At 38.8% G+C, this 14920-nt stretch overlaps 1 protein-coding gene across 7 annotated transcripts in view; it reads right to left on the bottom strand.

Annotated features, from left to right (window-relative positions):
• Positions 1 to 14920, bottom strand: part of lrrfip2 (leucine rich repeat (in FLII) interacting protein 2) — a 119332-nt gene that overhangs the window by 40080 nt on the left and 64332 nt on the right. For 5 of the 7 annotated variants that reach the window (XM_059971136.1, XM_059971147.1, XM_059971163.1 and 2 more), the window contains 2 exons: positions 4527 to 4658; positions 4301 to 4372 (listed from right to left, as the gene is read on the bottom strand). In XM_059971136.1, coding sequence (XP_059827119.1) covers positions 4301 to 4372; positions 4527 to 4658 — 204 coding nt within the window. The remainder of the gene's footprint in view (positions 1 to 4300; positions 4373 to 4526; positions 4659 to 14920) is intronic. The other 2 variants (XM_059971157.1, XM_059971169.1) reach the window with 1 other exon arrangement.

The raw sequence follows: 14920 nt of genomic DNA, 5'->3' as shown, positions 1-14920 counted from the left end.
GCTACTCTTACAGGCAAGCCCTAAAGTACTTGCCACTTACCCATATTTAATTAAATCTGCTACACCTGATAATATCAACTTCTTCTAGTTTGGTGTCAAAAATTAAACACAAGCAGAATGCGGATAGTAATAAATCAGGTTTAGAGACTACTGTAATAATAGGTTAGTCACAAGTAATACATTTAGACTAGTAAGGTTTTCTAACAAACAACTTAGTATGAGAAATCTTTGTTCTAACAGGCAAGAAACTTTGTTAAATAAAATACCTTGCCAATAATCATGCCATGCAGAAGCAAAATACATAATATTTTACACAACACAATTTAATTATATAAAAAGCAATCATGTGAAAGATTACTAGATTGAACACAGTCCCTTCATTTTTTTATGATGAAACAGTTTTTAGACTGGTACTGAAATTCATATAAATTAATAATAAGATTCCCCTTTCCATTCTCAGAGTCCAATTTGTAAAGCTTATTAACTGATAATATTTTTGATTAGTTTTTACATGAATTTCACCTTTAATTGACATTTCATTATCTTCTAATTAAACTACTGACTTTTCCAAATAGCTCATCATAATCCAAATAAAAGCACTTCCACCTTGCATTATTTAGCCACACATTTCAAAGGATTAGAATGTTTGTTTTACAAAGGCATTCACATGTGAAAATGCTTCAAGAATTGTAGGATGAAGAGCCATAAAAACTGTCTAAGACAGCTTTCATTTCCAGTGGCAAATGAAATTTTGACTTTAAATTTCCAATATCCATGCTTTCCCAAAAAGATAACTGAAATTTTCTGAGGAATATTCCAGAAAACTAGGACACTATTTTGATTCAAGACACATTCTAAATGTAATAAATTACAAAAAAAGAGATACTCCTTGATTTATGAATAGATTGCATTCTCAGGTTTTATTAAACATGTATTTTTATATTGTTTCAACATAAAATATCTAGGTGGGTCCCAGAGTTCACAAATGTCAGTAAATAAACCTAAACTTTAAATATGTAAATTAAATATAACATAAAGAATATCACCACAAATATCTGAATTTTTAACACAGATCTTGAATAGCAGGGAAGCAAAATGTTACTAGTGGTTTGCCAATTTGGGGAGAGTGAATATGGCATGAGAAAATAATTGCATTATCAAGTTTTCAACCACAAAAAAATTGGGATTGGTCTTTATGTGACCACATTTGGAAATGCCATGTAACACATAATTTTGAAAGTTGGTAACCTTTACTCCAGCAGCAAGTTAATTCGACTATAGATATACAGTTGAGGTCAGATGTTTACATACACCTTAGCCAAATGCATGTAAACTCAATTTTTCACAATTCCTGACATTTAATCCTAGAAAACATTCCTGTCTTAGGTCAATTAGGATCACTACTTTATTTTAAGAATGTGAAGTGTCAGAATAATAGTAGAGTGAATGATTTACAGGCAGTCCCCAGGTTACGTATTAGTTCCATTCCTGAGTCTGTATTTAAGTCGGATTTGTACGTAAGTCGGAACAAGTACATCTGGTATTATTTAGCGTCAGTTAGTCAAACGTATGTCTTAGTATATAGTATATATTTTACTTTTCTATGCATATAAAACACTTAAGAAGCGTATGTATTCCAATAATTAAACCACTGCGTTGCTTAGTAATAATTGTAGCTTTCATCAGGGCAGGGCTTTTCACATGCTCCATTATTCTCACTTTATCTGTTATCCTTTAAAATTGCTCCGATCGTTGACTGACTATAGCCTAATGCTTTTCTAATGCCCGATGGCATTTCACCTCTTTCCAAATGCTTTATTATTTCCACTTTATTTTCAATCGCTATCGCTTCCCGTCAATGGAACAGGAACGCTGCAGGCGTCAGGTCCCGAACTCCACCGACTCCCGAGGTCCAATGGGTCCTAACGACCACCGCACTGAGACAGGCTGAATGGGACAAATGGGGGCTGTGCTGGGTTTGAGTATTTGACCATCCACGATATTCCACGTGAGAATTTAAACTGGAGGTGGCAGTGGTTTTTTTTTATGAGGTTGAGTTGCAAGCTCGATATCAATCCGGCACGGATGGTACATGAGTCACTGGATCGACATCAACCTGGCATGGTAATGGTCTGTCACTGGATCGAACTGGGAAACCTCCATTCTCCAGCCCAGCACTGATCTCATTGCACCACCAGCTGACCAGAACTTTGGGGGGGGGGGGGGGTCAGGGTGAATCTTACTAAGAAATTTTTAAGCCAAATACAAAGTTAAACACTCAATACAGTGTCAACTGCAACAACTTAAAATGGTGGACGGCGTCGGGATCCCACTTAAAATGGCAGATGGCGTTCTCCTTCCTCGGTTCGTAAGTACAAGTTGTCCATAAGTCAGACGTTCGTGACTCAGGGAATGCCTGTATTTTAGCTTTTATTTCTTTCATCACATTCCAGTGGGTTAGAAGTTTACATACACTTTGTTAGTATTTGGTAGCATTGCCTTTAAATTGTTTAACTTGGGTCAAGTGTTTTGGGTGGCCTTCCACAAGCTTCTCACAGTAAGTTGCTGGAATTTTGTTCCGTTCCTCCAGACAGAACTGGTGTAACTGAGTCAGGTTTGTAGGCCTCCTTGCTTGCAAACGCTTTTTCAGTTCTGTCCACAAATTTTCTATCGGATTGAGATCAGGGCTTTTTGATGGCCACTCCAATACCTTGACTTTATTGTCCTTAAGCAATTTTGCCACAACTTTGGAGGTATGCTTCAGGTCATTGTCCATTTGGAAGACCCATTTGCGACTGAGCTTTAACTTCCTAGCTGATGTCTTGAGATATTGCTTCAATATATCCACATAATTTTCCTTCCTCATGATCTATTTTGTGAAGTGCACCAGTCCCTCCTGCAGCAAAGCACCCCCACAACATGATGTTGCCACCCCCATGCTTCACAGTTGGGATGGTGTTCTTTGGCTTGCAAGTCTTACCCTTTTTCCTCCAAACATAACGATGGTCATTATGGCCAAACAGTTCATTTTTTATTTCATCAGACCAGAGGACATTTCTCTAAAAAGTAAGATCTTTGTCCCTATGCGCACTTGCAAACTGTAGTCTGGCTTATTTATGGTGGTTTTGGAGCAGTGGTTTCTTCCTTGCTGAGCAGCCTTTCAGGTTATGTCGATATAGGACTTGTCTTACTGTGGATATAGATACTTGCCTTCCTGTTTCCTCCAGCATCTTCACAAGGTCCTTTGCTGTTGTTCTGGGATTGATTTGCACTTTTCGCACCAAAGTACGTTCACCTCTAGGAGACAGAATGCGCCTCCTTCCTGAGCAGTATGGCTGCTGTGTGGTCCCGTGGTGTTTATTATTGATTGTACAGATGAATATGGCACCATCAGACATTTGGAAATTGCTCCCAAGGATGAACCAGTCTTGTGGAGGTCTACAATTTTTTTCCTGAGGTCTTGGCTGATTTCTTTTGATTTTGTATGTAAACTTCTGACCCACTGGAATTGTGATATAGTCAATTAAAAGTGAAATAAACTGTCTGTAAACAAATGTTGGAACAATTACTGATGCCATGCACAAAGTAGATATCCTCAACGTCTTGCTAAAACTATAGTTTGCTAATATGAGATCAGTGGAGTGGTTCCAATGAGTTTTAATGACTTCAACCTAAGTGTATGCAAACTTTTGACTTCAACCGTATTTACGTAGTTGTGCCAAAAAGAATCATTATGATCTGCACAACTGAAATACATTGTAGGCTGCTGCCAGTTATTATTACAGATATTAATAATTTCTCTTTATCTTCATATTTCCTTCTTTCTCCCTGTGCCATTTATTGTAGCAATTCAGTTTTGTATATCAAGAATACAGACTAAAGCGTCAATGGAATTAAAACAAAAATTAATCAAATATTTATAAATCAAGGAATATCTGTAAACAATCAATGAAACTGAAACCAAAATAAATCACAGATCAAGAATTAAACAATTGCTTTCTACTTTTATAGGTCACTTGTAATTTATTCCAACTGCTACCTTTTCACATTGGTTGCTTTGTAATATTAATACAACTTACAAATTTTTGATACTGCACATGTTAACAAAGTGCTGACAGGTCTACATTAGGAAAAACAAAACACATGCCTTAAGAATCCACATTCTCTAGCAATCATTCAAAAAAAAGTTAGTCAACTGTTGGAGGATTTCTACTCTTGCATGTTAAAGAGTGTAGCACAAATTCCCATTATGGCAGCCAGAGGAAACAGACAAAACATGCTGGGGACATGGCCCTGATACCTTAAGTTCTTTTAATCCCTGCATGTATCGCCCCTCTACATCTTGTATCTGGTCCTTAAGCTCATAGATATCCTGTTGGACACATGGAATGAACCAGTGGATAAATAGGAGGGGGAGGGTGCAAAAACATGAAGTAACCACATTGTATAAGAATTCTTAAAATTGACAGAAGCATTTGAAAACAATTAAATATTTCCAGCCATATTGAAAGTTCAATAAACCTTACCCGCATTTCACTAAGTGAAACATCTGGATCCAGAATACCACTCATCTCCCCACTGCCTCGTCGCGAGGAAGCTCCTCCAAGGGAGGACAGTGTGGCTGCGGACAATCCTGAAACTGCATTTCGAGATGTTGGCTAATAAAAGAACAAAAAGACAGATGGTTGGTACTTGCTGCCAGAGAATAAGAACAAAATATCGGAACACAGAACTTTTTTCCTAACTGTTTGACAACTGATAGAGCAGATTCAGGGGAAAAGAACAAAATTTTACCTTGCAGGCTATTGGTTAATCTTCAGTTATCATTCTGAATGATGTAAATGGATAAAAACATATTTTATTTATTACTGAAAGCTGCCATATTGTATGTGCAAGATCTTAAAGTTGCTCAAAGTAGAGTGAACTCTTGAGAGAAAACAATAGGACCACGGGCTACCTTCTTCCTCAGCCCCATGTAGAAGATAAAGTTGAGGATTCTAAAATTCTTATCGACTGATAAGCTATACCCCATTCTTTCAGTAGGATTTTCTAGGTGCAATCAGACAGTAGTCATGCCATCTGTGGCTCAATGGACATAATTTGACCATAAGAGCAAGCAATAAAAATGCACTCTGGTACCATTAACATATAATCTGAGCTGGCGTTTCAGTGCCCACTGAGTCAGTGCTGCATTGTCTGAAATGCTGAAATATTTTAAAAGGTGTTAAATCATTCTGGATTGCAGAAGATACATTCAAGTAATATAAAGTCAGTAGCAAAGTTCAAAGTAAATTTTATTATCAGAGTACATAAATGTCACTACATACAACCCTGAGATTCTTTTTCCTATGGGCATACTCAGCAACTCTATAGAATAGTAACTATAACAGGATAGAGCATAGAAGACAACAAACTGCAAATGCAAATATATATCAATAGCAATAAATAACCAGAGCCTGAAATAACAATATAAAGATTCTTTAAAGCTAAATCATTGGTTGTGGGAACATCTCAATAGATGAGTTCAGTTACCCACTTTTGTTCAAAAGCCTGTTGAGGTTTAGTAACTGTTCTTGAACCTGGTGGTGCGAGTCCCGAGGCTCTTGTAGCTTCAAACTGATGGCAGCAGTGAGAAGAGAGCATGACCTGGGTGGTGAGGATCTTTGATGATGGATGCTACTTTTCTATAACAGATTCATGCAGATATGCACAATGGTTAAGAGGGTTTTTCCTACGATGGCTTTACCCATATCAGTGGTAATATTGATTACTTATCATTCAAAGTAACCTGCACTCAATTAGAAACTGCTAGGAATGGTCTGCAACAAAAATCCAATAATGAGGCAAGCCATACAGCATGGAAAAATTGTTCATGCGGAGGAAGTTGTCAACCCGATTCGGCCCTATTTGCGAATAGTTAACCCCTAGTCCACTAATTTTTCCCTTTTCATGTTCTGTATCTGTCTAAATGCCATTTAAAAGTTGTGATTGTACCAGCCTCTACCACTTCCTCTGGCAGCTTAGTCCACATACCCACCATCCTCTGTGTTAAAAGGGTTTTCCTTCACATCCCTTTTAAAATTTTCCCCCTCTTAAATCTATGCCCTCTAGTTTCAGACTCATCGATCTTAGGCTAAAGACTGTGACCATTCACCTAATCTATACCTGCCATAAATACAAAAGCATCACTGCACCACCACCCACCCCTCCCCCCGCCTCCTATGCTCCAGGGAGAAAAGCCCCAGCTATTCAGTCCTACTTATAAATCAAGCCCTCCACTTCAATGACATCCTTGTGAATCTTTTTTAAACACCCTTTCAAGGTTAATGACATATGCTTTCTACCTTAGCAATCAGAATTGCACACAATACTTGCAATTAAGGATCATCAACATCTTATACAGTTGTAACATGATGCCCCAATTCTTGTACTTAATGCCCTGACTGATCAAGGCAAGCATGGAAAATACCTTCTTCATCAACCATTTTACCTGTGTCACTTGTATCTCTATGTCTTCCTGTTCTACAACATTCTGCCAGCACAACACTGTGCAAGCCCTGCCCTTGCTTAACTTCCCAAAATACAACACCTTCCACTTCTCCAAATTAAATTCCATCTGCCATTCCTTGATCCACTTCTCCAGATCCTGTTCGAGATCCTGTGGCAAACTTTTTCACAATCCACAATACCACCAATTTTTCATCTAAATCATTAATACAGATAAAGAACAACTGCAGATACAGGACTGATACCTATTGTGTAGCAGTGGTCACATCAGCAATGTTCCAGACTAACATACTGCACTGGACCTTACCTTGCCATGTCATCCTCAGCAACACTCGTGGTCACCTCTTCAAAAAACATCAGATTTTTGACAGACAATTTTCCATGCACAAAGCCATAATGATTAGTAATAACTAGTCCTTTCTTTTCCAAACTGCAGTTAGATCCTGTCTCTCGGAATTCCTTCCAGCAACTTTCCCATCAGTGATTTACTGACTTTGGGTTGCCTGGCTTCCTTTGCAGCCCTTCTTAAATAAAGACACCACTTCAGTCACCCTCCAGCCTTCTGGGACCTTCAAGACAGCAATGTTCTCTGCCCTGAATTCCATAGTTTCCATGAAATATTCATTTAAGGTATCACCCATTTCCTGTGGTTACTAGCACAGACAAACTTGTTGATCCATAAGGGGCCCTTTTTCCTCACAAGTTATGCTTTTGTATTTAATACACTTAAAGAACCCCTTAGGACTCTCCTTTACATTATCTGCCAAATCCACCTAATTTTTCTCTTTTTGCATTCCTGATTTTCCCCTGAAACATACCCCCAATGTCCTTATACTCCTTGATCTCAGCTACTGAAACCACATATATGCCTCCTCTTTTTTCATGAGCCTCAAAATCTTTCATCAACAAATTGTGCAAGTGTTGCTGTTCACTCTTACAGGAACATGTTGGTCCTGAACACACTCCCGTCTCACATTTAAAAACTTCCCACTCCCAAGATGTCCCTTTACTTGCAAACAGCCTCTCCCAATCTCCTTTTTCAAGTTCCTGGCTCATATCATCAAAATTAGACTGCCCAAATTTAACTTGTGAACTATTCCCCTCTTTTCCCATAATAGTTTAAAAACTAATCTAATTATGGTCTGGTTCCAAAGTGCTTCTCCAGTGACACCTTAGTCACTTGCTTTATCTCTTATTGAGTGTTGCTCCTCTATATTAGCACCATCTACATATTACTTGAGCCTTGGGAGATTATTTCTTTTTTGTGAAAGATTTTTCTCCAATTATTGTCATAGGAACTGACTATCTAGAATTCAACTGATTTCCTCATCCTTTAAACTGCCAAGAAATAGCCAAGGAAATTCAAAATAATTTAAATTATAATTCAATGTTTTATGACAAATTAATCTTGTTTTCTTGAATAGAAACCCTCTGGTCATCCCATTACAGGAAAGATGCGGAAGCTTTGCAAAGGATGCAGAACTTCAGCAGAATGCTGCCTTGATTGGACAGTATGAGTTCTAAGGAGAGGTTGGACAAACTAGGTAGTTTTCTCTGAAGGAGTGGCTTAGGGGAGACCAGATAGATGTTTATAATATTATGAGATGCATAGGTCTAGTAGACATTGCTAATATTTTTTTAAAATGTGAACAGGACTGGGATGGAGAGAACAAGGGAAAAGTATGTGACAGGTGGAGACCAAGATAAAAGAACAAATTAATGCATCTTAGTCACAGTTAATCTGTCTTGGGGACTGTAAATAGAAAGATGATGAATGAGGGCTTCAAAAAGATGGACCTCTTCAAAAAGTAAAAACTGCTTCATCTGTGAAATGGAGAACACAACAGCTGGAAATCTGGAACAAAAGAAATTGCTAGAAATATTCAGCAGATCAAATACTAATATGAAGAGAGAAACATTGAATTTGCATTTTAGGTTCTGATCTTACATTACATATAACACAGTACAATACTGGACATGCCATTCAGGTCATATTATTGCGCTGATCTTAATGTCGGTTTATACTGAAAGTGTTTTTCCTGTGTATTCCTCATATTCCTCCTCTCCCTTTATGTGTTTATCTAAAAGCCTCTTCAACTCACTACTATCCCTGGTAACCCATTCCAGGTTCCTACCACTCACCGTGTAAAAACTTGACCCTCGAGTTTCCTTTACATTCCTTCTTCTAGCCTTATCCTCTGGTATTTAACATTTCTACCCAGAGAAAAAGATTCTGACTCTCTACCCAATCAATGCATCTCATAAAAACCTCCATCAAGGTTCCCCTGTACCTCTGACACTTTTGGGAAAACAATTCATGTTTGTCCAACTGTTCCTCATAGTTCATACCTTCTAATCCATGCATCACCCTGGTAAACCTCTTTGGCATCCTTTTCACAGTCTCCACATCCTTCCTGTAATGTGGTAAACAGAACTCCATGGCACCATACTCCATGCTCAGCCTGAGTAAAATTCATTATAGCTGCAACATGACTTCTGTACTCTTATACTCAACACCCATGCCATTGAAGACAAGCATGCCACATGCCTTCTTTACCTCCTTATCCACTTGTGTGCCTACTTCTAGTGAACTATGGACCAGGAGCCCCAAGATCCTTCTAGGTTTCAGTGCTTTTAAGGTGTCTACCATTTATGATACAATTTCTCCTTTCAATTGACCTCTCAGTACAACATTTTACATTTGCCCAGATTAAACTCCATCAGTCACTTCTCTGCCCATGTCTGTAACTGATCTATATCCCGCTGTATTCCTAGATAATCCTTTATACCCATAACTTCACCAGTCTTGGTACCATTTACAAACTTGCTAATTCACCTATTTTTTCATCCAAGTCACTGATATATATCAGAGGCACAGAGGTCCAGCACCAATCCTCAAGGAACCCCACTATTCATGCACCTCCAGCCTTTCACTACTATTTTCTGTCTGCTATGGACAAACCAGTTCAAAACCCAAATTAGGAATTAAATTAGATCTGTGCCTTTCTGATACAAAGTGGAAAGATCGATTACATGAATTCAATGTTCCATTAGCACCTCATCTTCTAAAATCACATAATTCTTGCCCTGCCCCATACCTTCTAATCCATGCAGTTGTGGAGCACAGAGACAGGTCCTTGGGTCCAACTCAACCAAACCAACCATGATTATCCACTCTCATCCCTCTTGCCAATGTTAGGCCCATATCCCTATTTTCCTTTTCCTCACCAAGTACCTATTGTATTTGACTCTATCACTGCTGCAGTTCACATTGCTGAAGCATGACTATACTGCTAAATCCAGCTCTAACCACATCATTAAGTTTGCTGATGACAAAACAGTGGTTGACCTCATCAGCAACATCGATGAGTCAGGATACAGGGAGGAGGTAGAGTTGTTTGTGGACTGGTGTGAACACAAATTGAATCTCAAAGTGGAGAAGACTAAGAGATGATTGTGAACTTCAGGCTGACCACACCCGACTGTACATTATCAGCATCTCCATGGAGAGTCAGGAGCACCAAGTTTTTTGGAGTGCATATCACGGATGATCTCACCCAGTTCCTCAATACCACCTCTTTAGTCAAGAAAGCACAGCAGCACTTCCACTTCCTGAGGAAATTGAGATGAACAAGGCTCCCCATCCTCATTCTAACCATATTCCATCGGAACACTATCAAGTAGCCTGACCAATTGTATCACCATCTGGTATGGGAGTTGCAAAGCATCTGACAGTAAGAGCCTGCAATGGATTACAAGGACTACTGAGAGAATTATTGGTGTCTCCCCCCCCACCCACCACTCCCATCCAGGAAATACAGTGCCTATAAAAGTATTCACCCCCTGAAAGTTTTCATGTTTTATTCTTTTACAACATTGAATCACAATGGATTTAATTTGGCTTTTTTTGACACTGATCAACAGAAAAAGATTCTTTGTGTCAAAGTGAAAACAGATCTCTACAAGGTGATCAAAATTAATTACAAATATAAAAAAATAATTGCATAAGTATTCAAACCTTTTAATATGACACACCAAATCATCACTGGTGCAGCCAATTGGTTTTAGAAGTCATCACATAATTAGTTAAATGGAGATCACCTATATGCAGTCAAGGTGTTTCAATTGATTGTAGTAAAAATACATCTGTGTCTGGAAGGTCCAACGGCTGGTGAGTCGGTACCCTGGCAAAGACTACACCATGAGGCAAAAGAACACTCCAAGCAACTCCGCAAAAGGGTTAATGAAAAGCACAAGTCAGGAAATGGATACAAGAAAATTTCCAAGTCACTGAATATCCCTTGGAGTACAGTTAAGTCAATCATCAAAAAAATGCAAAGAATATGGCACAGTTGTAAATCTGCCTTGAGCATTCCATCCTCAAAAACTGAGCAGCCGCGCAATAAGGGGACTAGTCAGGGAGGCCACCAAGAGACCTAAGACAACTTTGGAAGAGTTATAAGCTTCAGTGGCTGAGATGGGAGAGACTACGCATATAACTGTTGCCCAGATGCTTCACCAGTTGCAGCTTTATGAAAGAGTGACAAAGAGAAAGCCATAGTTGACAAAAAAAACTCACATGAACTCTCAACTAGAGTTTGCCAGAAGGCACGTGAAAGACTCCAAAATCAGATGGAAGATGATTTTATGGTCTGATGAAACCAAAATGTGAGCTAAACTCCACACATCATCAAAAATGTACCATCCCTCCCGTGAAGCATGGTGGTGCCTGAATCATGCTGTGGGGATGCTTCACTGCAGCAGGCCTTGTAAAGCTTGTGAAGGTAGAGGGTAAAATGACTGCAGCAAAACACAGGGAAATCCTGGAGGAAAACCTGATACAGTCTGCAAGAGAGCTACAACTTGGGAGAAGATTTGTTTTCCAGCAAGACAATGGCCTTAGCATAAAGCCAAAGCTAGGCAGGAATGGCTTTACAGCAACAAAGTTAATGTCCTGCGGTGGTCACATCAGAGCCCAGACCTCAATCCAATTGAGAATGTGTGTCAGGACTTGAAAAGGGCTGTTCACTCACAATCGCCATGCAATCTGATAGAACTGGAGCAGTTTTGTACAGAAGAATGGGGAAAACTTGCAGTGTCCATGTGTGCAAAGCTGATAGAGACTGATCCACATAGACTCAAAGTATGATTGCTGCCAATGATGCGTCTACTAAATATTGACTTGAAGGGGGCGAATACTTACACAATCAATTATTGTGTTTTATATTTGTAATTAATTTAGATCATTTTGTAGACATCTGTTTTCACTTTGACACAAGTCTTTTTCTGTTGATCAGTGTAAAAAAAAAGCCAAATTAAATCCACTATGATTCAATGTTATAAAACAATAAAACTTGAAAACTTCCAAGGGGGGGAGTGAATACTTTATTTTAATAGGCACTGTATACCAAGAAACTTTGTTTTATTTAGCTATATACATGTATATGGTTGAATGACAATAAACTTGAACTCTAACTCCGCCACATCCTCTACTGGCACATTTTATATTATCCTCCCCACCCCCACCTCACATCCTCTGAGAAAAATCTGGCCCCAAGATCGTCTTCAAAACGCTCCCTGCTCACCTTAAACCTGTGCCACTTAGTTTTAGACTGCTCTAGCCTAGGAACATTTTTTTACCCTATCTATTGCCCCCCCAGAATGTCTTCGAGGTTCCAGTGAGAATAAAGCCAGCGTATCTAATCTCTCCTTATAAGTAAAGCTCTCCATTGCAGGGAACAACCTGTCATTTCTTCTTCACTCTAACACTACCACATATTCCCTGTAAAGTATCAATCAAAACACAAGTACAGACTGACCAATGTTTCATAGAACTGTGAAGTGACATCCCAACTCTTTCTCTCAATACCTTGACATATGAAGGTTAGCATGCCAAATGCCTTCTTCAAGGCCCTATGTCACCATTTTCAGGGGATTCACACCCTGACATCCAGCTAGCATCCTAAAATGCAGTGTCTCACACTAGCCTGAATTAAATTCCATCTGCCACCACTTTGCCCAACTTTCCAAATGATCCATGTCCTTCTCATAGTCTTACAACATGGAATGAGGCCCTTCAACCCAATTCATGCTGTGTTGCCCAGCATACTAGTACCTTAAGCCCACATTTGGACGATAGCCCTCTAAGCTTCTCCTAACCATGTACATATCCAGATAGCTTTTAAATTTTACTAACGTGTCTGCCTCAACCACTATTTCCAGCAACTCATTCCAAATACTCATGACCTCCAATATTCCTTTGAGAACTCTTGCCTCCAATCTTAGAGCCATGCACTCGTGCTTTCAGCACAAATACCTGGGGAAAAGACTATGTGCTTTCACCCTGTCAATGCCCCTCTATATTATATACCTCTCCCGGTCACCCCAAAATCTCCTCTGTTCCAAGGAATAAAGTCCTAATTGTGACAATTAGGAGAGAATAAAAAATGATAATTGCTAGGTTAGTTAAATGCAAGTGGATCAGTGGTCAGCACAGACTTGAAAGGCCAAAAGGCCTGTTTCTGGGCTGCGTCTCACTATAACTGTATGCCTTGTTAAATACTGGAGAGGTCGATGACATTCTATACATAACCTGCAGGCATGGATGAAAGGTATTTCCACAACGATCAATACCAGTTACACATTGTATTGTCTTGCCTGGTGACAGGACAAAGAGCATCATTCTGAGGATGGAAAGCACTTTGTGTGGTGTATGGACTGAGCCAGAAATTGTATGGGTTTGTTGATATTGATAAGATAGAAAGGACAGGAATAGTTCTCGCATTCAGCCTGTCAGAAGATAGAAAAATTCAAAAGGCATTAACGTCAGAGCTATTTCCAGTGGCACATGCCAGTATGAATAGAAAAGAACAAAGTTAATTAGATTGTGCAGGAAGAAGACGTTCAGATTCACAGCGTATTGCCAGAAGTTCTGATACGGAAGAGACGTGCCTAAAATGGATAGCACAGAAGCACAAGTAACGTACCATGTGCAAATCAAAACAAAACGTCAGCAAAGTTATAAAGTTGAAGAAATCCTAACACTCATCACTATCTTTGCTCCCACCCCTTTTCCTCCTACATACACAGTTCTTCCATAGGCTTTCCTACCTTTCCCAATTGGTTCTGATTCCATCTGCCCCCACCCAACCACCTATCCCCTCACCTGGTTTCACCTATCACATGCCAAATTACACTCATTCCCTACTATTGCCTTCTTATTCTGGCTCCTGCTCTCTACCTTTTCAGTCCTGATAAAGGATCTCCGTCTGAAAACTCAACTGTTTATTTCATCCGTAGATGCTGTGCCGATTTCCTTCAGCATTTTGAGTGTGTTGCTTAAATTTCCAGCATCTGAAGAATCTCTTGTGTTCATCAAAAGAAAAAAATCCATGATATAAGATGTTCAGAAAAGAAAGGAAGATTACATGACATGCAATACCAAGAATGAACCAGGGGCACAGATTTGAAATATCATCCAGAAATATAAACAATATGAGAGACAATCTTTTATTAAAAAAAGTGGGCTCTTTGTGATAAATGCAAAAGGGGCGAGGCCTCTCTTATTCATATGTACTGGTTCTGTCCTAGCCTGGAGAAATTTTGGAAAGATGTCTTCATAACTTTATCTTATATTCTGAACCACCACTTAGAATCTAACCCTTTAATTGCTTTGTTTGTTTTTTTCGGTGAGACAGATTTACGTTTGAGTTTGACTAAGTGTCGAATATTATCTTTTGCTTCTCTCCTGGCTAGACGTCTAATCCTCCTTAGATGGAGAGATGTTGCCCCGCCCACGCATGCTCAATGGCTGAATGATATTATGACCTGCCTAGACCTTGAAAAAAATTCATTATTCAGTTCTTAATTCGGATATAAAGTTCCATAAGGTCTGCGGACCTTTTATTGAGTACTTTCATAACCTTCCTCTTAACTAAGGTTTTTTTTTCGGTCCCTTGCTTTCAGCTCTTTTTTTTGGCAGTAGGCATTATTATCTTCTGTTTTTAAGTGTATTTACAGTTTTGGGGGTTTGAATGTCCTGATTTATATTCTGTATATTGTGTTGTGGTTGGTCTGGAGTTTTGTTTTTGTTGCGGGGCTTGGGGAGGATACTAATTTTACATGTCTTCAATTTGGGTGCTTTCTCAATTATCTTTTTTTTTGTATTATAGTATTATTGTATGTTTATTTTTGCACTGTATCAATTTTCTTCATTTTGAGTTGGGGTTTTTTTTTCTGTCTGTAGTGATGTAGAAAATGCATTAAAAATACTAATAAAAAAAAGTGAGGAGTAAAGATTCCTAGGAACTCATTGTTTGTAGGTATGGTGAAAATGGAACTAATTTAATTTTTCAAAGTGAAATTCGTGAAGCACTTGAGAAATAAAATTTACAGTGTAGTGGAGCAGAGCTGG

This window comes from Hypanus sabinus, chromosome 1 (assembly GCF_030144855.1).
Source record: "Hypanus sabinus isolate sHypSab1 chromosome 1, sHypSab1.hap1, whole genome shotgun sequence".
In the NCBI taxonomy this organism is placed as follows: domain Eukaryota; kingdom Metazoa; phylum Chordata; class Chondrichthyes; order Myliobatiformes; family Dasyatidae; genus Hypanus; species Hypanus sabinus.
The sequence above is the reverse complement of the archived record's forward strand: the minus strand, read 5'-3'. Positions and strand labels throughout refer to the sequence as shown.